The 26,114-nt window shown below is 45.0% G+C and overlaps 1 protein-coding gene across 3 annotated transcripts in view; it reads left to right on the forward strand.

Annotated features, from left to right (window-relative positions):
• Positions 1-26,114, forward strand: part of LOC115474938 (zinc finger protein 2 homolog) — a 57,625-nt gene that overhangs the window by 10,956 nt on the left and 20,555 nt on the right. For 2 of the 3 annotated variants that reach the window (XM_030210650.1, XM_030210649.1), the window contains 3 exons: positions 5,656-5,775; positions 6,535-6,648; positions 11,209-11,322. In XM_030210650.1, the coding sequence (XP_030066510.1) occupies positions 5,656-5,775; positions 6,535-6,648; positions 11,209-11,322 (348 nt within the window). Of the gene's footprint in view, positions 1-5,655; positions 5,776-6,534; positions 6,649-11,208; positions 11,323-18,046; positions 18,100-26,114 lie in introns of all 3 variants that reach the window. The other variant, XM_030210651.1, reaches the window with a different exon arrangement.

Consider the following 26,114-nt stretch of genomic DNA (forward strand, 5'->3'; position numbering starts at 1 on the left):
TTCAAGTCTTTGCTTAAAGCCCACCTCTTCAATGCTGCATTCGGCACCTAACCCTTACCGTTCAGTGAATCCAGACTGCCCCTATCGGACCGACCGTTCACTTGTCTATTAGATTGTAAGCTCTTTGAGCAGGGACTGGCTCTCTTTGTTAAATTGTACAGCGCTGCGTAACCCTAGTAGCGCTCTAGAAATGTTAAGTAGTAGTATATGTATGTATGTATGTATATATATATATATATATATATATATACACACACACACAGTGCAGCTTAAATGCAAACTTTTTTCAGTAGTGTTTTAACGTTTTTACTTAACCTCAGCAATGTTCATTGCCAACCATAATTATTTTGTATGGCAATGTTAACAACATCCATCATCTTCACAGGTCAGCTATAGCATATTTAGCTTTCAGAATCACTCAATAGCTTAACTTTTTAACTTACCTTATTTCCGTTTATCATCGGACCCAGAGGTAATATTGTCCAACATATGTTTCGCTCAAACCTGAGCTGCCTCAAGGACAGTTCCCCTGAGCGTTTATTCTAGCGCCAGCTCTGCTCTAACCTTTATAAACAAACATGTGGCAAGTAAAGCATTTGCTGCACGACCATTTTGGGGGGGGGGGGGGGATCACTTACCACCACCCACTGAGGTGGCGGTAAGGGCTTCTGTGCTAACCAGGTGGTACTACAAAAATAGACCTTCTGAGTGTAGCACCAGATATGACGCACGCTGGAGGGTGGAAACTACCGCCAGGCTGCTGCGGTAGCCCAGTGGTACTTCCTTTTTAGTGAGCAGGAAGCCCTCATTAGGTTTACTGCCGCTTTGTAAAAGGATCCTAAATAAAGGGCTGGTTTTCATTGTTCCATCTTTTCATTTTGTTAGGAATAAGGCATTTTGTTATGCTGGTTCATTTCTTTGGAATTCCTTTCCTGATGAATTTCATAAGATACCTAGTTATACTACTTTTCATGAAGCTTTGAAAATATGGCTGCTTCAAAAGTATTATGGGCTTATTGGTTGATTTTTATTATAATCGTGTTATTGTTAGGTTTTGAGTAATGGGATTTAGTTTTAGCTGATTATTTTAATTATGTTAAGAATTTTGTGTTTATTTTCTGTGTTAATACATGTCAGTATAATGGAAATCACTTTTTATTATAAACTGCTAGAACACATCTTTAGTATGTAGCAGTATATTAAGTAAATCAAATTATTATTAGCATTTGTATAGCGCTACCAGACGCACGCAGCGCTGAACACCTGACACAGAGACAGTCCCTGCTCAATAGATCTTACAATCTAAGTAATACAGACAGGCAAGACAGTTACAGGTGAGGGAAGTAATGGGTGAGAAGGGAGGAAGGGACAAGGGGAGGGCAATTGTGGCTAGGAGCTAAAAGCAGCAGTGAAAAGGTGGGTTTTCAGCATAGATTTGAAAACAGGTAGAGATGGAGCTAGAGGTATAGGTGCAGGAAGTCTATTCCAGGCATAAGGTGTCGCAAGAGAAAAGGAGCGAAGCCTGGAGTTAGCAGTAGAGGAGAAGGAGGACGACAAGAGAGACTTGTCCATTGAGCGGAGTTCACGGGGAGGACTGTAGGGAGAGGTAACCAGCCAGCCCATCCATTCTGCCTAGTTATGCTGTCCAAACAGCTAAGGACACATCCCAGCTGCCTGTCACAAAGGATGACTACGTGTAAGATTTCTCCTTATCCAGAACAGTGGGTTTTTTGTCTTTCCTCTTTGTAGTGCACAGTCTTGGCAGAAAAACATGCAGTACTCCCACTTACTCCCAAATTCTATAAAAGGTGCCCAAGGGTCAATTGTGCATGTAATATAATTAACTAACTGGCATCAAATTGGTGATAAATATTGGCTTAAACAGGCACTATTTGGTGGTAATTTGCTGTTGCACGTGTAACAAGACTTTTGTCTTTATCCTATAAATAGCGCCTAACTTCTCTCACACACAAATGCAAAGGGGGCATTGATGTGTTCTGACCTTGTATGCACTGTATGGGCTCGATTCTATTTGTGGTGCTAAACACATCAGCGCTATTCTTTAAGCTGTGCTTAAAGTTAGGCCTGGGACTGAAACGTGGTGCAAATGTACGTGCCTATATTAGGCGCATATCCCTGTTATTCTATAACAGGCATTAATTTTAGGAACGCCCCCCCCTCCTCCCTTTTTCAGATCATGGGTAAAGTTCAATTAAATTTAATTAGTGCCAATAATTGCATGTTAAGCTAATTATTGGCACTAATGAGCTTTTTATTTAATTAAATTGGGCATGCACCCAAATTGCATGCACAATTTTTGGGAACTTTTTTACAGGGGTTATAGGCATTTATTTATTTATTTTTTACATTTGAATCCCACATTTTCTCACCTATTTGTAGGCTCAATGTATTGTGCCAGAGAGCTGTGTGCAGCCTCCGGAGTAAACAAATATAAGGTGTTGTTGTGGTAGGATCGCATAAAGGTGATCCTGCAACGGGAGAAATTGTGTAAAGACTTTGACGAACTTTAGTGTTATGTCGCAGAAATCAAGTATTTGTTGGATCGGTAGGGTATGCCTTTTTAAACAGGTGGGTTTTAAGTGTTTTTATGAAGTGTAAGTATATGAATCCAGAGATGAAATACCTAGGACCTTTCAGACCTGTGTCATCCTGCATTTAAGTGCCACCATTTATGTTAGCCATAGATGTGGCATAAATGGTCGGCCCTAAAGTTTAGCATGTAACTCCTGACTTAAGGAAGTATTCTATAATAGACTTGATGTGCAACTTTGCTGTTATAGAATACTAGCTTACAGCCCAGTTTTTGGCCCCTAACATTTAGTACCTATATTGAATTTACCCCTTAGCTTCTTCCAGTGTCCATCTTTCCCATTTCTAAACACAAGACTCCGTAGTAATGTAAATACCCCGCAGTACTAGCCTGGCTATTGCCCAGGCATCCAGGCTTTTAGGTCCTCTGCATAGCCTTCCAGACATATCCAGCTATGTGTGCAGCTGGGTTTCCAAAACTGTGGGTGGTGACCCCAAATGGGATCGCAAAATCCATATTTGGAGACGCGATTTGGCTGGCCGAAAATAAACATCATTGGCAGACAACTCCTAACAAGCCTGTGCTATAATGAGGCCTGTGTGGGCTTCACTGAATGTGTGGGGATGACAGCAATGTTGACTGTGAAGCACTGTAGAAGGGCGGGGAGCTGCAGAATGGCTGGAAGGGATGCACCAGAGAGTCGCATGCTTTCTGTGGCTGTAATAATCTGTTCCCTCAATATTATATCGGCCCTTTGTTCTAGAAATCCTTTAACTTGGAAGAGGTTTCTTTCTTGTACATTACTAATACCTTTCAGGTATTTATATACCTTATCATCCCTATCTCATCTCTTCAGGGTATACAGATTTTAGATTTATAGTATCATCTTATAGGGCTTGTGATGCAGATCCTGCATCTATTTTGGTAACTCTTCACTGGACCATTACAATTCTATCGACCTGTCCAGAGGAAAGGCCTCTAGAATTGAACACAGTACTCTAGGTGAGGTCTTACATTCAGCACAATCATTTCCTTCTTTTTCTGATGTACCCTAGGATCCTTCCAGTGCCATATCACACTGTCTCTTTCCCTTGACAGAAATCAGATATAATCACCCCAAGTTCTCCTTCCTATTTCAGGGACATGAGATCTAATCTTTTATTGCTTTAGATTTCTGCATCTAAAATGCATAACACTGCAGTTTTTTGTTTTGTTTTGCATTGAAATGTAGCTTGTTTTCAAGCCTCTATAAATCATTTCTTCAGACTTGTTCACTGTGTTGTAGATTTTGGCATCATCCTCAAAATGACAATTTTTCATCTTAATCCTTCTGGAAACATTGTTCACAAAAATATTGAACAGGACTTGCTCCGGTACCAATCACTTTTCTGTACTCGGAGTGAATTCTGTTTATTACTATCTCAGTCAGATTCTAAACCAGTTCACCTCCTTCAGATCCCTCCAGGTTACTAAGGGGTCCTTTTACTAAGCTTCAGTAAGCATGAACGCGTGCTTATTCCAGCAAAAAATGTTTGACCGTGGGCTGCACTGAGGCATCCCATGGTAATTTTGCCATGTGCCTGCGCTACCCACACGCTAAAAAAAATCAAATGTATTTTTTAGCACTGGGGGTGTAGATTGGGTGGGTGGCGGTAGGGGTTCATGAGCTAATGGCCATGCGCTAATGGGAAAATTAGCACATGGCCATTAATACCAAAAATAGGAAAATTGGCCGTCTTACCCCTGTGTTAGAAATGGCCTTAGGGTGCAGGAATGACCTGTATAAGGATGCGCTAAAACCACTTTTACCTCAATTTAGTAAAAGAGCCCCTAAGTTTTTATTTATTTATTTATTTATTTTTTATTAGGGCCCTGTTTACTAAGCTGTGCGCGCTCATTCTAGACACCCATAGGAATAAATGGGTGTCTCTAGCATTAGCGCACGCTAAAAATGCTGGTGCACCTACAGCACGGCTTAGTAAACAGGGCCCTTAATGCACCTCCTGTACAGGATAGTATCAGAAGCTTTGCTGAAATCAAGTAAACCACATCCTGCCTGCTTCCTTGATCTTATTTTCTGGTCTCAAGCAGGTTGGTGTGACAGTCTCCTCCTGGTAAAACCCATGCTGACTTGGACCCCACAGCTTTCCAGATTCACTAATTTTTTCTTTAGAAGAGTTTCTAGTAATTTTTTCAATTTCAAGATAAGAATAATGGGTCTGTATTTTTCAGCCTCCCCCTTATTCTTTGATAAAGACGGACAAAACCTTCCTATGTACTATGCGAGTGGTTCCAAAGCCTGATCCTGGAGGCACTCCAGCCTGTCAGGTTTTTGGGATATCCACAATGAATATTCGTGAGAGAGATTTGCATGCAGTGGAGACAGTTCATTCAGATATCTCTTAGGAATATTCATTGTGGAAATTCCAAAAACCTAACAGGCTGGGGTGCCTCAGGACCATGTTTTAGTATCACTATCCTTATTTCTCTCCTGCTGGCTTAGGTGGAGCTTGACCCCACAAATCTTCACTTGGGAGGTCAGTGCCCTATCCATTAGGTCATTGGACTTCCTTCCAAAGTGCCTTGCTTTGCTAAGGGATTGCTACTATTCTAATGTCCCTTCCCCAGGCAAACAACACATCTATCAGAAGATTGACCTCTTGTCACGTCTCTTCTCTTCACCATGAAGCTAGCATTCTTTTCAGATGGGACTTGAACCCACAAGCCCAGGCTTCCTTCCCCTACTGGGGGGGGCAGCTGTATACCTCTGCATTTCTCAAGGAAATGTTTCTATGCTAATTTTCCCTTCCCCATGCAGACAGCACACCTCTTAGGAGACTGGGCTTTGTTACTTTGCCTCCCTTCCCAGGTCATTCTTTTCTGCCCTGTACAGATACCTTCCCTGATGCCAGCCTGGTTTTCTCACACTCTCTCTTTCTCTCTCTATGCTGCTGTAGGTAATCTGCAGATCACATGGTGGTAGTGGTGGTGGGGAGAGGGAGGGAGGAAAGGAACCCAGGCACTCTGCTTTATTCCCTGTATTATAACATCAGCCTTGATATGTGTATTTCACAACTCTACTCCTTTTTTTTTTTAATGTTAAGGTTATCCAGGTGTCATTCCTGATGTTTTGTTGAGGATTAAAGAAGAGAACAATGAACGTTATAAAGCTCAGCATATATCTGAGGGATGGGATGTGAATAATTGTCCCAGTGCAGTGGAAGGTGAGAGATGCTGAAGAGCTCTTGAATGACTGAGAAGGGACAATGAATGCTATCCTTATCTCTTATACAGTAACGTCATCAGTGTAATAGCAGGCCTTTTCCCTAAACCAGCTACATATAAGGAAGCAAAGTGAGCACCTGTAAACAGATGTGAATGCTTCATGCAATTTCTCTTAAGTGTTTCTCGACCCAAGTCAGTCTTCCTCAGCTCACATCCTTGCTCCCTTGCTTGGCTGCATCATTCCCCATTCTCTCTTTTTTTTTTTTTTTTTTTTCCTGCATATTGCCCTTTCCACCCCTGTACAATGACAGCTTTCCCATATTTTTCTGTTCCTGTGGAATTTCTTGCAATTCTTTTTTCTTTTCCTATATATCTACATGCTTTTGATACGCTATACCTTGATGCTTTTTTTTTCCAAAAATGATCCAAACGGACACACTGAGCACAAAAACATCTAGCAAATGGCCATTTTTGAAACAAAAATATAGATGTTTTTCTGGTCAAACATCAGTATGTTTGCTGTTTAATTTGTGGACACTTTCAGCAAAATGTCCAAAATTGGATTGACGTATCGAAAATGCCCCTCCACTTTTCATTGCCTCAATTACCCACTTAGATTATAAGCCCTTTGGGGCTTACTTCTGCTGTTTGGTATTGCATATATCCATTAGCACTACAGAAGTGCAAAAAACTCATGACTTTTAAATTTACTTCTGGAACGCTTGTTCAGTTACATATATATATCCTTTTATTTGCAGGGTATTCAGATATCCTACTTTCAGATCCTTTCTGCATTAAACAAGAGGAAGAAATACACCCCACACAGCACCATGATATAGAAAGAAGAAAACTGCCAAATAGTTGTATAGCAAGTAAGTAGTGCTTATAAGTGTGAACATTTTGGAGATGACAAAATGCTGATACTTTTGAGTTTGTGTTCTACTGCCCCAAGTAAATGTATGTTCAAAGGCCAGAAGTAATTTTTGTTACATTTGTACCCCGCGCTTTCCCACTCATGGCAGGCTCTATGCGGCGGGCAATGGAGGGTTAAGTGACTTGCCCAGAGTCACAAGGAGCTGCCTGTGCCGGGAATCAAACTCAGTTCCTCAGTTCCCCAGGACCAAAGTCCACCACCTTAACCACTAGGCCACTCCTCCACTATTTTCTGCATTATGTAAAGCTAAAGGTATCAGCCAATCATGATTCAACATCTGAAAGCCATTAATCTGTGGTAGGTACCCTCAGAATTTTGGTCTTTTTATCTTTTCTCCTCCCTCAGCCCTTGTTTAAATCCACCAATTTAACCCCAATTCTCATATCAACCTCCTCCACTTGTTCTATCATGAATGGAGTTACAGTAGTCTCTTCTTGCCTGTTAGGGGTGCGTCAAGTTGAAAGAAAAGGCATATGAGTTATAGCACTTCTTTCTTTAGTACTTGATGGTACTAAGCACATGCACTTTTTATTTTAATCTCTCTCAGCCCCCTAGGAAATGACAGGGGCAGAGTAATTATCTGCTCTATTCTGTCTGCTCCAATCTCTCCCATTCCTCTCCTAATCTCTGCTGAGAGAAGTTGCTGGAGAGAATGAAAAGCAGAGGGCTGCATGCTATTTTAAGGCACAGACTAATAGAGTTGAAACACCAACCCAGTTTGCTGTGACCATAGGCAATACAGAACAGCACCAGAACTTGGTAATTGTCCATACTATATTCCATATCTATACCCTGTAATGTTATTGTTACTATTATGTATTTTCTTTGTAGGAAGACCTTAAGAAATTGGAAGACTGGGTATCCAAATGACTGACGAAATTTAATGTGGACAAATGCAAAGTGATGCACATTGGGAAGAATAATCCGAATCATAGTTACTTGATACTAGGGTCCACCTTAGGAGTCGGCACCCAAGAAAAAGATCTAGGTATCATTATAGACAATACACTGAAATCTCCTGCTTCGTGTGCGGCGGTGGCCAAAAAAGCAAATAGGATGCAAGAAATTATTAGGAAAGGGATGGGAAATAAGATAGAGTATTATAATGCCTCTGTATCACTCCATGATAGGACCTCACTTTGAGTATTGTTTGCAATTCTGGTCACCATATCTCAAAAACGATATAGTGGAATTAGAAAAGGTTCAAAGAAGGATGACCAAAATGATGAAGGGATGGAACTCCTCTCATACGAGGAAAGGCTAAAGAGGTTAGGTCTCAACTGTCAGGAAAAGAGACTGCAGAGGGGAGATATGACTGAAGTCTACAAAATCCTGAGTGGTGTAAGATGGGTAAAAGTGAATTGATTTTTTACTCTTTCAAATAGTACAAAGACTAGGAGACAGTCAATGAAGTTACATGGTAATAATTTTAAAACAAATAGGAGGACATATTTTTTCACTAATGAATAGTTAAGCTCTAGAACTAATTGCCAGAGGATGTGGTTACAGCTGTTAGCATATCTGGATTTAAAAAAGGTTTGGACAAGTTTCTGGAGGAAAAGTCTATAGTCTGCTATTGAGATAGATATGAGGGAAGCCACTGCTTGCCCTGCCACTAGAAACAGCATGCGCTGCACGGCATGTCTTCCCCTTCTCTCCACCCTCGTCCGGTGTCTCCCTCACCTGCCCGTTCTAACTTAAAAATGTGTTTTTTCTAAACAGAGGTTTTCCAGTGCGAGAGCAATTCAAACACGCTTCCTTTGTACTCTCCCTCTGCTGACGCAGTCCGCACAGGAAACAGGAAGTTGCGTCGGAGGTGAGGCAGACCACGGCAGAGGGAGAGTTTCAAGCAGGCCAAAAGCAGCATGTTTGAATCGCTCCTGTGCCAGAAATCCTCTGTTTTAGAAAAAGACATTTTAAAGTTAGACTGGACAGGTGAGGGAGATGCAGCAGAACAGGTATTAGGTAAACGTCCTTTAGCACTTTATAACCCTGGGGGTGGGTGGGTTTGCTTGATTTGTTTTGAGTGCACAAGAATGACAGCTGCGCGAGAACGGGGAAACATACCCTTGCTTTTTTTTACAGTTCCTTCCCTCCCTCCCACCCACATATGACTCCAGACCTCCCCTCCAGCCCTGGGTGCCCTCCCAGCACATACCTCAAACCACCCTGGTGGTCTAGTGACTTGTTTGGGGCAGGAAAGATCCCTAGTCTTTCCTGCCCGCTGCTGCTGACCCTCTTGCTGCCGTACCGCTTCTTTAAAATGGCTGCCGAGACTTCCAGCGGTGGCCTCGCAAAACCATTTATTTTTGTTGATTAGATGTAAGTTGTATGAACTCATCACTTTGATCAATACAGATGTATCAAAGCAAAACTTGTACAGTTCAGGTTGGAGAGGCTTTTTAAAACTTTGGTACAAAATACTGGGAAATTATTACGCTAATAAATATAGCAAACAAAAGAGAATTCCAGGTCATTTTAGCTCTTGATGCTATTGAGGCATTTGACAATATATTTTGGCCATGTCTACCTGATGAATTGAGAAGGCTTTGCTTACTGCTTGGTTTTATAAAAAGTGTACAATTCTTATATTCATGCCATTGACCTCAAATGGGCGGCACCTATCAATATCCCTTTTTGATTTAGGGTGGCACTAGGCAGGGATGATCAATACCATTTCATTTGTCAGTTGAACTGTTGACTCAGGTTATATATGAACAGGATGATTTCCAAGATTTCAGGTGCCAGTAAGTTTCCCATAAAATCATTTTACATTGATGATATTTTAATGTACCTGGCCCGTACAAATAGATTAGCACTGTGGCACATTATCTGGATACATCATCATTCTGGACAAATCAAAATATATCTGGTAGACCCAAGGTTTAAAATCCTTTTTTTTGTTTATACAAACTTATAATGGACTTGAACAGCTATGCATACCTGGACATCACTATAGTACACAGGTTGAATCACTTTCACATGAATACATATCGAGCTATTTGGAAAATCAAAAAATTGGAAAGAATTGTCAAATATATTCTAGACAAGAAGAATTCATCTTTAGAAAATGATTATTGTTCTGTAATTATTTACTTTATTTGATATACTGCAAGGAGGCCTGTAAAGGTGTCTATGCAGCTTACACAGTAAAAAAGGAAAGAGAAAAAAAGAGGATAGCGGGGAGGAAAAGCTCAGGGTATAGGATGGGAGAAGAATCAGGGGAAGGACTGACAGCCTCAGAAAAGAGATTAGTTTTAAGCAGAGCTTTGAACGTACCCACAGAGGGTTGTTTCCTCGGGTAAGAGGGAAGGGAGTTCCAGAGTTTGGGGCCTATATAATTAAAAGCTATTTCACGTGAAATGTTTAAATGAGGGCTGAAGGAGGAGTGAGGAGATTATCAGCCAAACGAGTGCAAGATGGGATGTATGGACTGAGCAACTTATTGATGTAGGCCAGGGTAGTTGGTAGGCGGCGTTTATAGATGAGAAGAATTTTGCATGAGCAGAGATGGGTAGCCAGTGTTCGAAATCGAACAAAGGTGTTATGGTGAAAGCAGTGGATATGATGAAATAGTTTGACTGCAGTAGATTGTATGAGTTGTAGACTTTTGGTGGAATAGAAGGGAAGTCCTGCATGGAGAGAGTTGCAATAATCAAGGTTGGATATGACTAGAATGAGAAGAAGAATTTGAATAAAATATGGAGAGGAAAGGGTGAACAGAGTGAATACAATGCACAGCAAAAAAGGAAGATAGAACAACAGCATCAATTTGTTTCTTAGATATTAATTTTGCATCAATGATGACACCCCAAAATTTTAATAGTCTTTGAAAGGAAGAGAGTGATCATCAACAGAGGGACAAGTAAGGAGGGAGTTGTAGGGATTAGGAAAGAGGATAAATTCACATTGGACAAGTTCAGGAACAGAAGATTGTCCTTCAGCCACTTAGGTACATGGTTGACAGTTATTCAAGGAGTTTAATTATGTCAGTGGGTCAAAAACATGGCAGAGAATTTGGATATTAGCATAGCAATAGGGAGTGCAGCCCTATTCTTGGATAATAGTCAAAAGATTTGCTAGAAAAATATTAAAGGGTGGGTGCAAGAATAGTCCTGGGGAACACCAGGCTGAAGGTGAAAAATATCTTATGCATCTAAGTTTCTCTCGTTTGTTTGTTTTTTCTTTCAAATATCCCCTGTTGGGTCTCAGCAAAAGTATTTCCTGAGCTTACTGGATATATCTCAAATTTTATTTAGCATAATAAGACACGTCAAATCAAAAGCAAAGTTTGTATAAACTGAAGTAGTAAAGGTTTGGTGATGTGTAATTTTGGTTCGGTTTAACCAGCCTGTTACCAAAGGTGTGTTATCATGCACTTCTACGCCCAGAACATGATTATAAACCTTATCATCTGATTAAACTGGTATATAAAACTTGGTACCCTGTGGATTGTCCACTGGATATTTAAACACACATTGTATTCTTTCACTAATAGGCATTCCCACTGCCAGTCCTGATAGATTATTCACAATTAAGGAAGAGGAAGTAATCTCTTTTGAGAAGCAACATGTATCAGAGGGAGAAGGAGGAATAATTGACAACCCTGTGGGTGAGTATGAACTATTTTTAAAATGTTTGGAAAACCTGGGGTGGAACACACTATTCCTGTGCAGCCCTTCTCTGCTGTTATTCAGAAAACCCGAGATACCTGGTCTATCTACAAAATTACAAAACTGAACACAGAACACAAAGGGGCAGAATATTTAAAGAGATTTAGCCGGCCGCTGACCAGTTACATTGCTTAGTCGGGGCTAGGCACTAATTTTCTGCGGCACTTATCGAGCTAAGGGCACTGTTTACTAAGGCGTGTTAGCATTTTTATCATGCCTACAATCAGTGTGCGTGCTAACCGTGTAGGCACTTATACGGATATTGTAGGCGCATTCATGGTTAATGCGCATTAAAGACACTAACGCACCTATAACACGGCTTAGTAAACAGGGCCCTAAGTGTTGCTGAATATCGTGATTAGCGCCAGAACTGAACACCGGCTATGTTAGGGGCATTCTGGGGGCGGAATCAGCACTTGGCTGCTTAAGCACTGATATTCAGCCCTTAAGCAGCCAGGTTTAGCACATAAGTGGGCCCGCATAAGTCTGTCCTATTTTTATGTGGTAACCCATGGCCGCTTAAGTGCTGAATAACAATTTAAGCGGCTATGTGTTAGCCAGCTTTAGAATAATTGGATATTCAAAGCCAAAGCCCACACAGGTTCTGGCTTTGAATATCTGGGAATAACTCCGTTGGTGGTGAGCAAAACACTTTTTGCTGCCAGCTGAATATTGGACCCAAAAGAAAACCATTTAGCAGCCTATAGGGAGAGTTGAGGTGTGTTCAGGGAGTTCCAATTTCTGACTGTTTTCCCCAGTTTACTAATAAAGTTATTTAGGAGACAAAAATGTCTGACATCACTAGTGTTTTTGTAGCGCCTTTGTTGGGTCCTGCCAGCTTTTTAGCTCCCCATTGCAACTGTAGTAAACCAGCAGATGTTCACAAATCAGGTGATCTGTGTCGAGAGAAATCCATGTCTCTCTGTTTATGTACCTGGCAAACAGGCTGCTATTTATTTTTGACATTTATACCCCACATTATTGAGTTCAATGTGGATAACAGTAAATAAACTGAGATGCCCCGACCTACATGCTAGACCTGGTTGACTTGCCACCCTGGAACGCTAAAAGATCATCCCGCAAATTCCTTAATCTTCACTTCCCTAGCTATAAAGACCTAAAATACAGACTTAACACATGCGTCCAGCTTTTCCTACATGTGTACGCAGTTGTGGAATGCATTACCACTTAACCTAAAAACAATTTACGAACTAATGAACTTTCGTAAATCTCTGAAGACCTATCTCTTAAACAAGGCATACCAAAATGATCAAGAACTGTAAATGTAACACATCACTTTACTTTATATTCTGAACTGTTTTCTTTCTATATCTGTTTGCCTAATTCTATTATGTCATCCATGATCTCTATGCAATACCACTTGTTATCTTCTACTCTGGAATGGCGAATGCCATAACGGAGCATTGTAAGCCACATTGAGCCTGCAAATAGGTGGCAAAATGTGGGATACAAATAAACAGACAAGGTTTACAAAGCCATAAACAAAATATCAAATATAGACCATTGATGGCCAGTTGCAATCTAAGATACTCCATCAATGGATAGAAACCTCTCAAAGAGGAGAGTTTTTTTTCAGACTTTTACGAAATACCAAGTAATCAGGCTGACCTTTGATTGCCATTGGCAGTGAATTCCACCACTTGGCACCCTAGTATCTAAAGTCAGCAGAGTGAACTGACTTATAAGGCATTCTCTTGCAATCTGGAAGCCAAAGTCTAAGGTAGTCCCTAGAACTAGAGGTTATATTGCGTAGGGGAATAGTTATTAAGGGCTGCATATAATCTGGTGTCATGCCATATAATATCTGAAAGACAAAAACACATAATTTAAAATTTAATCCTGGCTTTAATGGGCAACCAGTGCAGCTTGCATAATAATGGAGTGGCTCTATCAAAATGCGATACCTTGAGGACAAGCCTGGCTGTTAGTAGCCTTTTTAGGACCAAAACAGATGAAGTAGACCATGCTGCTGAAAGAATGAGTGAAAAAAAAGGTTGCATACCTCAATTAGAATAATCTTGGTTCCATCCACCTTACCACAACCAACCCTGCCTCAGACCAGCTGGGGAACCGAGTTACGTGTCAGTAGTACTAACCACAAGACTGCTGGGTACAGCCAAAGCAATATCGAGCTGAGGGGAGAAGTTTAGAAGCACTATTAACACTAAGTTCTGATGCCCCTTTAGAAAGGGAAATTAGTAGAGACTGCACTTTTATTGCACACTCACTTAAGGTTTTGAAAAGTGTGAAAATATTCATCAAAGTACCTATTGTTGATACCTATCCAGTTTCAGTACTGTAATTCTCAGATGGAACACACAGCCTCACAATAGACATGAGCATTAAGGAACCCCCTGTTTTTTTTAAACTCTGAGAAATATTAGCTGCCCAGGTACTATACACAAGCTAGCCGATACGCAAATCGAGTTAACCTGCTGGGAACGGCCACCAACCCGGTTAACTTGCTTATATGCGTCTATCTGGTCATGTTCAGCGGCACTTAACTGTTTAGTGGCACTGAAAATGATTGGTTAGTGCCAAAGCAGAAGCCGGCTTCATCAGGGTTGGAATCTGGTTAGCTCCAAATATTCAGAGCTAACCAGCCACGTTTAGTTCATAAATAGAATCACATAAATAACTGCCCTATCTTTGGGGCCCTTTTACAATGGCTTACCAAAATCTGACCTGCGGCAGTGTGGGCGCATGTTTTTGGTGCGCACCAGATCCTTATTGTACCGCATCTGGGAAAAAGGGATTATTTTTTAATGGGCCAGAAAATGGACTTGCGGCAAAATGAAAAGCAGCTCACATCCATTTTTAACCTGAGACCTTACCACCACTTAAGCGGTATGGTCTCACACACTACCTGGGTGGTAAGCATGCAGCACGCCCCAACTGCCATTTACTGCTGGGTAGGTGGCCCATGGTAGAAAATTAGAAAATATTTTCTACTGTGTGTTTGTGGTGCACACCAAATTCGGCATTACCACCCGGGGCATGCAGTAGCTGGTCGGTAATGGCGATTTGCATTGGATGCACGTAGGCCCTTACGAGCCTTTGTAAAAGGGCCCCTTTATGCACTAGCCCATGGCCGGTTAAGCCTGAATATTGACTTAACTGGGCATGCAGTAGCCAGCTTTAAAAAAAAAAAAAAAAAGAACCTGGAAATTCAGTACTGAAGCCCACCCAGGGCTGGCATTGAATTTCCGGTTTTAGCACTAGTGGTGGACAAACAAAAACACAGTTTGCCACTGGCTGAATATCAGCAGGAAGATATCGATCTTTGGCTAAAAGCACTTCTTGAAAAATTAGTAGCACTGAATAAGTCTCCCAGAGAAATCAATAAGATGAGACAGCTACTAAGCTCTCCAAAACAAGAGCATAGATTAATAGCAGCATTATATTATGCTTTGTCATAGCTTAGTGAGGATTGAAAACTTCAGCATAATTTATAAACAGTTGGAATATAGATTTGCAGGGTTGCCAAGAGAGAGAGCCAGGCCTGGGGCAGGACCTCCACCACTCCTACCCCCACACTCAGGACGCAGTTGCAGTTGCCGCCCCTCCCTCGCTTGCTAGTTTGGGCCACCCCTCCCTCCATGCACGTAGCCAGATTTGAAAGATTGGGGGGCCAGAGCCGAAAGTGGGGGGCACATTTTGCTCCACCTCCCTGTGCCCCGCTGCAACACACCTTGGCTGGCAGGGGTCCCCAAGCCCTGCCAGCAGAAGCCTTCCTCCAGCACTGTTTGCCACATTGCCTGCCCTGTTTTTTTATGAAGTCCATCAGAAGTGCGTTCAAATCATAAGGGGGCATGTCAGGGGTGTGTTAGGAATGCCCAGATCCCGCCCTTAACACTTGGATGTTTTTCTGCCATAGTGGAACAAAATAAAACTGTCCAGGACTAAAACTAAGATGTTTTGAGCTAGACCTGTTTTTATAACAAGTAATACACAAAAAGGTACCCTAAATGACCCAATGGCCACTGGAGGGCATCAGGGCTGACCTCTCCTTACTCCCCAATTGGTCACTGACCCTTCTCCCACCCACCCCCCTCAAAAATGTGATTTAAAACATTACTTAGCAGCCTTTATGCCAGCCTCAGATGTAATACTCAAGTCCATTAGAGCAGCGTGCAGGTCTCTGGCATAATCTAGTGGTGGGTGCTGTGCACTGCAGACAGGTGGACCCAGGCCCGTACCTGTTTATACTTGTGGTGGAAACTGTGAGCCCTCCAAAACTCACCAGAAAACCACTGAACCCATATATAGGTGCCCTTTTCATCCATGAGGGCTATTGTAGTGGTGTACAGTTGGGGGCAGTGGATTTTGGGGTGCTCAGCAGACAAGATAAGGAAGCAATGCTGAAATGGGTACCCGGCAGCATTTTATGAAGTCCTGTGCAGTGCCCCCCCCTAGGGTACCCCATTGCTCTCCTGGGATATCTGTATGGCCAGTCTACTAAGAATGCTGGCTCCTCCTACATCCCAATGGCTTGATTTTGTGTGTTTTTCACTTGGACGTGTTTTTTTCCGAAAATGTGCCAAAAAGAGAAATGCACGGAGCACAAAAACATCTAGCAAATAGCCATTTTCAAAAACAAAAGAGAGATGTTTTTCTGTTTTGAAAATGGCTATATTCTTCACTTGAATTTTGGACATTTTGAGCAAAACGTCCAGTGTTGGACTTAGATGTCATGTACCCCTCCACGTCTCCTAAGGATGCCTTCCCCTTTAACAAAGAACCAGACTCCAGACTGCACATGTGCTATAAACTATTCCATTTAACGAATGCTTCAAACCGCCTCACTCAGGAGGATAGTTACAATACATAAGGCTTTACTTTTATTTCTCCAACAATGAACAAGCTAACCATAGAACTGTATTCATAGGTTCCATACCTCTCCCCCCAGCATTCATTCTCCTGGGTTCTCGGCAATGCAAAGAAAACAAACCTCACTAAGGAAGAACTACTAAAGTCCACCATTCTATGGCTTCCTTTTTTTATCGGGCCTAATAGCAAACTTCTAGAGGGTAGCTGACATCCCTTTCCAGCTTCCTTCACCCTCCCTGTGCCCCCTGTGCAGTGTGCACCTTCCCAGAGTTAGCTTCACCTTAAGCTCTCCTCCCACTGTGCAAACAGAGCAGCACTAAACCATTTCCCTCCCTGCCCTTTTGTATCTTATCTCTCCAGCTGTCTTCATCCTTTGCCTCTGAGCACCCTTCCCCTTCACTCCAAGCTCTTCTCCCTTCCTGCAGATAGAGCACCTCTTAAAGAACAACCTAATTCCCCCAGCCCTTGCCTGGCTGTCTGGGGCAGCACCTGAATCTCCAGGGCTAGTTTCTCTCCTTTCAACTGGAGTTTGCTTCACATCTCCTGGGCCTCTCTTTCTGTGCATGAAGAGCCTGTTAACATTCTACTTGCATGCTGCAGCCAGATCCACACTAGAGAGTTGCACAAGAACAGAAATTTCACCTGTCATGCCTGTCCCCACTGGAATCTAACCCATCCCCACTCGTCCCCACTGGAATCTAACCCATCCTCATCCATCCCCGCAAGTAATCTCTTCCATCCCAGCCTGTCCCCTGTACTAAAACAACCCGATTTGTGGTAAAATAATTAAACTTAACAGTAGACCATGTTAACTTCCCCTCTCAGTGCTTATGGGGTTTTCAATGCTATCAATCATATCCATTAATTGTTTTAGTGCTATTGTAATTGCTAAGCTAGATTAGAAACACAAGGAAAGGATAGGTAGGCTGGCCTAGCACTATACTTCCGTGGGAACCCTGCAGGACCTGCGTCCATCCCTGCGGGATTCCCACTAACCCCATTCTTATTCTGCTCTCTAATCCACACCCTCCTCCCGAGATGGAAGGTAGCTAATTTTATTTATTTATTTGTTGCATTTGTATCCCACATTTTCCCACCAATTTGCAGGCTCAATGTGGCTTACATTATACCGTAATGGCGATCGCCATTTCTGGATAGAAATTGCAAGTATTATTGCAGTAAGGAAGGTGACATACATAGTGGTGTTACATTGAAATTCCTGAATGATAGAGTGGGTAATAACAATAAGTTAATTAACTATAGCGAGTTCATTTCCGGTATGAGAAATAGAGTGGTAGTGCATGGATTGCGTGCTTTCGCTCGTAGCGATGGTATCAGTTTAGTGTAAGCATTCAGATTTGTCCAGTTCATGTAAAGTCTAAATGTCTAGTGTTTAGGATGTGTCCTTATGGTATGCCTTCTTGAACAAGTTGGTTTTCAGTAGTTTACGGAACATTGTCAGGTCGTGCATTGTTTTTATGGCCTTTGGTAGTGCATTCCACAGTTGCGTGCTTATGTAGGAGAAGCTTGGTGCATACGTGGATTTATATTTAAGTCCTCTGCAATTGGGGTAGTGAAGATTCATGAATGCGCGTACTGATCTTTTTGTGAGAATAATGACCGATTGCTTCCCTTGTAGTGAACAGCTCCCGGTACTACAGCTCCCAGGCTGCCTGTCTGCTGTTTTCACACTGCCTGCTGGGCAGTCAAGAAATCCTCTGCTCACTTTTAGGGAACTACAATTCCCATATTCTTCCTCTGTGTGCCTGGCTAGCTTCCTGAGCTTTGCTTCCTACCTGTTCCTCCTCACAGGATCTCTGTCCCAGCAACCGGGTTTTCTAGGAACTGCCAACCTACTTGCCCAGGTAAGGACACTTTTCTCCCTTTTCTCTTCCTTTATTGGAGAATAGGGAAAACTGCAGTACTTTTTCTGCCTACAAACCTTTTTGTTCCTGGTCTCGGACTGTGACTGCACCTGCCTGCCGCAGTAGCTAGGACTGACTGGGCCCTGGACAGAAAAATTGATATGGGTCCCCTATAACACCATTGCTCCCAAGATGATAGGGGGAGGAGAGGGTTCACATTTCCCAAAGCTGACATATTATGATTAATAAAAGTAAAAAAAAATATTTTCTTCTACCTTTTTGTTGTGTGAGCATTGCTTTGCTCCTAGTGTCTCTCTCCTGCTTTCCTTCAGGGTCCCCTGTTCTTTTGACATTTGTTTTACTCTTATGTTCTTGCAACGGTCTTTTTTATTCATTTACTCATTTATTGTTTATCAAATATATGTTATTATCAAGATGTTTTTATGTTTGTGTTATTTTATAGAAATTGTTTTGATTCCTGATGCAGGCGCATTGTGTCGCCAAAACAGACTACGTCAAGTCTTTGTCATTTTACTGTTTCATTTAATAAATATCCTTCATTGGATCCACTGGTCCAACCCCTTCTTTTTGGTTGTGTTCTCTATGTCCAGCATTTATCTTTTCTGTGTGTCCCTATCCATCTTGTTCAGTGTTTCCCCTCTATGTCCCTATCCTCCCCCATGTTCAGTGTCCCTATCCGTCCACTTGTGTCCAGTTTTGCCCCTAAGTTCCCTCTAATGCCACCTCTTCTGTGTCCCTGTCTCTCCCCATGTCCAGCTTCCCAGCATCTGTCCCCCTCTCTCTCCTGGTCCAGCATCTGCCCCCTTTCTGGGCGGGGGGTACATGAGATAAAGACTGTTTTGACCCTCTGAATATTTCAAAATATAAAATGTGATCCCTGCTAGAAAAAGGTTGGTCAAGTCTGCTGTAATGGAATACAAGTATCTACAGTCCTTGATAATAGTAACCTAACTGGGTATATACATGCTTTAATATTAGGCACAAGCACTTATGCCAGCCATAAAGCTAGTTTGAACCCTGTCCATGCTCCATTTAAGCTCCACCCATTTGTACCAGGCTATTCAGGTTAAGCAGGTATTTACAGAGTAGCACTTAGGTGGAATTTTGACATTTATGTGTCTCTTCTAAATGCTTATGCATGTGATCGGCATGTTAATGTTATTCCCTGTGTCACAGAACTGCCTCCAAATGGATATCCTAAAAACTTGACTAGCTGGCGCTCTCTCAGGACAGGTTATACTTATATTTCTTCAATAGGATAAAATTCACTCTCCGGGTTTGTTTGTTTGTCTTTTACGGAGGGAAACAGAATCTCAGACTTAAGGACTGTGGCTTATTTCGCACTTTAACGGACAGCAAAAGCAAGGATAGTTTATGCCTGCCAATGAGACAAAACCTGGGTATACTGGGACGTCTATGGCCCATGCATAGCAGGGGCGTAGCCAGACTTGCGTGGGAGGGGGGTCCACAGCTCGAGGGGAGGGGGCACATTTTACCTCCCCCCGCCGCCGCCCCCGCCCCCCTCCTGCCGCCATCGTCACTCCCCCCCGTCTCTGCCGACCCCCCCCCCTCCCACCGCGAACCCGCCGCCGCCTACCTTCCGTTTTGCTGGCGGGGGACCCCACTCCCCGCCAGCCGACATCTTCTCCCGTAAAACGCAGCAGCCGGCACTGGCAGAGAAAAGTCTTTGTACAAGGTCCACCTAACATTTAAAACCATTTAAATGACACTTAACCAGCTATCCGGCAGTATTCAGCAGGAGATAGCTGGTTATCTCCTGCCGAATATTGCCAGTTTAGAGCTTAGCAGATAGCCGGTTATCCTTCGATATTCAGCATATGCTGGCTAAGTTTGGCAGACAAATTAGGCTGCCAAAATAGCTGGAATATCTTTGGCTGGTTTAAACTTAACTGACCAGCGCTAAATATTGGTTTGGCCGCTTAAATTTAAACAGGCCAAAAAACACCCAGTTATTCAATGCCGGTCACCAGAAACAGCCCAGCATTGAAGATCCAGGCTCAGCGCTGACCGCTGAAGGCAGCCCAGCTTCCTCCCATGGTCTGAATATCAGCCCTAGTATGCGCTGTTTCTCAAGAGGCTGCACATGCATGATGGTTCCCACATACAAGCCCCTTGAGAAAAAGTGCATACTCCACCGAATTATATATTGCAGCTAGAGATTCACACTGAAATCCAAGTGTATTCTATAACATGTAATTTAATTGGCTTAACAATCTAATCAGTGTTAACAGCTCTTAAGCAATAATGAGCACTAATTGGCAATAATTAGAATTTATGCATGCAACTCGCTAATTGCATTCTGTAGTGCAGTGCACCCAACTTCTAACAAGGGCAGATGAAAAGGGACGTGGTTATGGACAGGAAAATGGGTGTTCCAAACTTTAGGTGTGTATTTATAGAATATGGCCTACTGAGCCTAATTCTGTGCACCGGGATTTATGCCACATTTTTGTTGGTGTAAATGGAGGTGCGTAGTTTTAGGTGCTGAGATATCAATTAAGTGTATTCTATATACTGCGCCTAAATCTAGACGCCGCTTCTGGAATATGCTTTGTCAGCATGATTTGTGTGTTGATATTCTTTTTGTGGCGGTAGGGGGTGTGTCAGGCACCGGCCGGGTGGAGGGCCCAGACCACTCTCAATCCGCCCCTGCTTGCACCTAAGTTTGGGTGCGAGCACTTATGCCTGCCAAAAGCTGGTGTAAATGCTCATGCCCAACTGATGACAGGTGTGCAAATCCAGGAATTCTATAATATTGTGCCTAATTTCTGGAAGTGCCCCTGGCCTGCACATGCTCCTCCCATGGACACACCCCCTTTTGAGTTGCACGTTATGAAATTTAGATACTCATTTTATAGAATAGGGTGTAGGGCAGATCTACACGTAAGTCCTAATTACTGCCAATCAAGTGCTTGTTAACTCCAAAAATTGATTGTTAGCACTTAATTTACTAGTTTAAGCATGGATCCGGGATCCGCACCCAAATTTGGGCAACCTATACAGAATCCAGGGGTCTATGTGCATAGTGCACGCTCTTAATGACATTCATTTGAATAATGAAAAAAACATGAAAACAAATTTTTGTGGGTGCCCATCCCTATCAGTTTATTTCATCCAAAATGCTGAAGGTTGGTTGCTAGTTTCTAGTTTGCTGCCAATGGGGTTGTGATAGATGGGAGAATGCTGATTCCATTCTAGTATGGCCTAAAGTTCTAATGATTTCGTGACTTTCAGGATTTAGTAAGTATTCTCAGGTATACATAAAATACATAAAGCATGAGGATATATTAGAGCAGTTAAAAATTAATTGTGCTTGTTTAAGTGCCCCCCCCCCCCAAAAAAAAAAAAATGTAACTTATGTGTTTGGTTTGCCATAAAGGGAAAGGAGCAAATGAAACACGCATTCTCCGAGGACAAGCAGGCTGCTTGTTCTCACTGATGGGTGACGTCCACGGCAGCCCCTCCAATCGGAATCTTCACTAGCAAAGTCCTTTGCTAGCCCTCGCGCGCCCGCGCGCACCGCGCATGCGCGGCCGTCTTCCCGCCCGAAACCGGCTCGAGCTGGCCAGTCTTCTTTCGTCCGCACTCGGTACAGTCGTGTTTTCGCCGTGTCGAGCCCCGGAAAGTCGACCTCGCGTGTCCTTTTTTCGACGTGTTTTTTCTTCGGAAAATCCTCAAAAACTGTTTGGGAAGTGCTCCGGAAGCCCTCTCGGGTTTTGTTTGCCCCTTCCCGTATTTTTTCAGATTTTGTCCCGGTAAGTTTTCTTTCGTCGTCGGGGTAGGCCTCTTTTCGGCCTCGGTCGAGATTTTTCTCCCTCTAAGTTTTGGTGCTCATTTTCGCCATTTCGGCTTTTGATTTCGCCGGCGTGATTTTTCCGCCCATGACATCGAAGCCTTCCAGCGGCTTCAAGAAGTGCACCCAGTGCGCCCGGGTAATCTCGCTCACTGATAGGCACTCGTCGTGTCTTCAGTGTCTGGGGGCCGAGCACCGTCCTCAGAACTGTAGTCTGTGTTCCCTGTTACAAAGGCGGACTCAGGTAGCGAGATTGGCCCAGTGGAACGTTTTGTTCTCGGGCTCTTCGTCGGCATCGAGTGCATCGACGTCGTCAGCGTCCAGACCTTCTTCCTCGGCTGCTAGTGTATCGGGTGCATCGAGGCATCGAGTCTCTGCATCGGCGCTGAGGCATCGGGCGACTGCATCGACGTCGGTGGTACCAGGACCTCATCTGCTGATGTCGTCGGACGGTGGTGCATCGTCTGGAGTGCAGGTGAGGGCTGTCCATTCCCCTGCTGGTGGCGGTGAGCCTTCGGGTGGGTCTCCCCCTACCCTGAGGGCTCCTGCGGTACAGCCCCCCCGAGATCGACCTCCTTCGGCCTCGGCCCCTAGGAAGCGACGGCTGGATTCTACGTCCTCGTCGGTGCCGGGGAGCTCCGGTGACATGCTTCGGAAGAAGTCGAAGAAGCATCGACACCGGTCTCCTCCCCGCGTCAGCACCAAGAGCTCTGGGTCGCCGAGGGAGTCGGCACCCAGCAGGCATCGGCACCAAGAGGACCGCTCACCCTCTGTTCAGGAGGTGTCGATGCGCTCCACTCTGGACAGCCCGGAACAGCCTCCACGCCCGGAACAGGTTCTGACGTCGACGCCTGCATCGACCTCTCTGCCTTTCTCTGCAGCCGCTCTGAACGAGAGCCTCCGGGCCGTTCTCCCAGAGATTCTGGGAGAGCTGTTGCGCCCTACCCCTCCGGTACCGGCGGTGCTTGCGCCTCCGGTACCGTCGAGCGTGGCGCCGGCTGGCTCATCACCCGGGGTGAGGTCCCCGACGTCGGTACCGCGTGCGGTGCCGACTGCGGCCACCTCCCAGGAGGGCTCCCACACTACGTCGGCGGAGGGAGCTTCGCCGATGCGGGCGAGGGAGTCTACCTCTCGACGCCCCCATCGTGGACGTGGCTCCACGGAGTCGAGCCGGGCGAGGTTGCAGACACAGGTTCGTGAACTTGTGTCTGACACCGAAGGTGAGGCCTCGTGGGAGGAAGAGGAAGACCCCAGATATTTCTCTGACGAGGAGTCTGAGGGTCTTCCTTCTGATCCCACTCCCTCCCCTGAAAGACAGCTTTCTCCTCCTGAGAGTCTGTCTTTCGCTTCCTTTGTCCGGGAGATGTCTACGGCCATCCCCTTCCCGGTGGTTGTGGAGGACGAGCCCAGGGCTGAAATGTTTGAGCTCCTGGACTATCCTTCTCCACCTAAGGAAGCGTCCACTGTTCCCTTGCACCATGTCCTAAAAAAGACATTGCTTGCGAACTGGACCAAGCCACTAAGTAATCCCCACATTCCCAAGAAGATCGAGTCCCAGTACCGGATCCATGGGGACCCAGAGCTGATGCGCACCCAGTTGCCTCATGACTCTGGAGTTGTGGATTTGGCCCTAAAGAAGGCTAAGAGTTCTAGGGAGCATGCTTCGGCGCCCCCGGGCAAAGACTCTAGAACCTTAGACTCCTTTGGGAGGAAGGCCTACCAGCTCTACACGAGCATACACATGCGGAACAATGTGCGGCAGTTGGCGGGCTTGGTTGATGCGCTCCCCCCTGAGCAAGCCAAGCCTTTTCAGGAGGTGGTCAGGCAGCTGAAGGCGTGCAGAAAATTCCTGGCCAGAGGGGTGTATGACACCTTTGATGTTGCGTCCAGGGCCGCTGCTCAAGGTGTGGTGATGCGCAGGCTCTCATGGCTGCGTGCCTCCGACCTGGAGAATAGACTCCAGCAGCGGATTGCGGACTCGCCTTGCCGTGCGGACAATATTTTTGGAGAGAAGGTCGAACAGGTGGTAGAGCATCTCCACCAGCGGGATACCGCATTCGACAAGTTCTCCCGCCGGCAGCCTTCAGCATCTACCTCTACAGGTAGAAGATTTTTCGGGGGAAGGAAGACTGGTCCCTACACTTCTGGCAAGCGTAGGTACAATCCTCCTTCTCGACAGCCTGCGGCCCAGGCTAAGCCCCAGCGCGCTCGCTCTTGTCAGCAGCGTGCGACTCAGCAAGGCCCCTCGGCTCCCCAGCAAAAGCAAGGGGCGAGCTTTTGACTGGCTCCAGCAGAGCATAGCCGACATCCAAGTGTCAGTGCCGGGCGACCTGCCAGTCGGAGGGAGGTTGAAAGCTTTTCACCAAAGGTGGCCTCTCATAACCTCCGATCAGTGGGTTCTCCAAATAGTCCGGCAAGGATACACCCTCAATTTGGCCTCGAAACCTCCAAATTGTCCACCGGGAGCTCAGTCTTACAGCTTCCAGCACAAGCAGGTACTTGCAGAGGAACTCTCCGCCCTTCTCAGCGCCAATGCGGTCGAGCCCGTGCCATCCGGGCAAGAAGGGCTGGGATTCTATTCCAGGTACTTCCTTGTGGAAAAGAAAACAGGGGGGATGCGTCCCATCCTAGACCTAAGGGTCCTGAACAAATATCTGGTCAAAGAAAAGTTCAGGATGCTTTCCCTGGGCACCCTACTTCCCATGATTCAGGAAAACGATTGGCTATGCTCTCTGGACTTGAAGGATGCCTACACACACATCCCGATACTGCCAGCTCACAGACAGTATCTGCGATTTCAGCTGGGCACACGTCACTTCCAGTACTGTGTGCTACCCTTTGGGCTCGCCTCTGCGCCCAGGGTGTTCACAAAGTGCTTGGCTGTAGTAGCAGCGGCACTTCGCAGGCTGGGGGTGCACGTGTTCCCATATCTCGACGATTGGCTGGTGAAGAACACATCCGAGGCAGGAGCCCTGCAGTCCATGCAGATGACTATTCGCCTCCTGGAGCTACTGGGGTTTGTGATAAATTATCCAAAGTCCCATCTTCTCCCAGTGCAGAGACTCGAATTCATAGGAGCTCTGCTGGATTCTCGGACGGCTCGCGCCTATCTCCCAGAGGCGAGAGCCAACAACTTGTTGTCCCTCGTCTCGCGGGTGCGAGCGTCCCAGCAGATCACAGCTCGGCAGATGTTGAGATTGCTGGGCCACATGGCCTCCACAGTTCATGTGACTCCCATGGCCCGCCTTCATATGAGATCTGCTCAATGGACCCTAGCTTCCCAGTGGTTTCAAGCTGCTGGGGATCTAGAAGACGTGATCCACCTGTGCACGAGTTTTCTCGAATCCCTGTATTGGTGGACGATTTGGTCCAATTTGACTCTGGGACGTCCTTTCCAAATTCCTCAGCCACAAAAAGTGCTGACCACGGATGCGTCTCTCCTGGGATGGGGAGCTCATGTCGATGGGCTTCACACCCAAGGAAGCTGGTCCCTCCAGGAACGAGATCTACAGATCAATCTTCTGGAGTTGCGAGCGATCTGGAACGCTCTGAAGGCTTTCAGAGATCGGCTGTCCCACCAAATTATCCAAATTCAGACAGACAACCAGGTTGCCATGTACTACGTCAGCAAGCAGGGGGGCACCGGATCTCGCCCCCTGTGTCAGGAAGCCGTCAGCATGTGGCTCTGGGCTCGCCGTCACGGCATGGTGCTCCAAGCCACATATCTGGCAGGCGTAAACAACAGTCTGGCCGACAGATTGAGCAGGATTATGCAACCTCACGAGTGGTCGCTCAACTCCCGAGTGGTGCGCCAGATCTTCCAAGCGTGGGGCACCCCCTTGGTGGATCTCTTCGCATCTCGAGCCAACCACAAAGTCCCTCAGTTCTGTTCCAGGCTTCAGGCCCACGGCAGTCTGGCATCGGATGCCTTCCTCCTGAATTGGGGGGAGGGTCTGCTGTATGCTTATCCTCCCATTCCTCTGGTGGGGAAGACTTTGCTGAAACTCAAGCAAGACCGAGGCACCATGATTCTGATTGCTCCTTTTTGGCCGCGTCAGATCTGGTTCCCTCTTCTTCTGGAGTTATCCTCCGAAGAACCGTGGAGATTGGAGTGTTTTCCGACCCTCATCACGCAGGACGAAGGGGCTCTTCTGCATCCCAACCTCCGGTCCCTGGCTCT

Source organism: Microcaecilia unicolor, chromosome 7 (assembly GCF_901765095.1).
Source record: "Microcaecilia unicolor chromosome 7, aMicUni1.1, whole genome shotgun sequence".
Classification (NCBI taxonomy): Eukaryota; Metazoa; Chordata; class Amphibia; order Gymnophiona; family Siphonopidae; genus Microcaecilia; species Microcaecilia unicolor.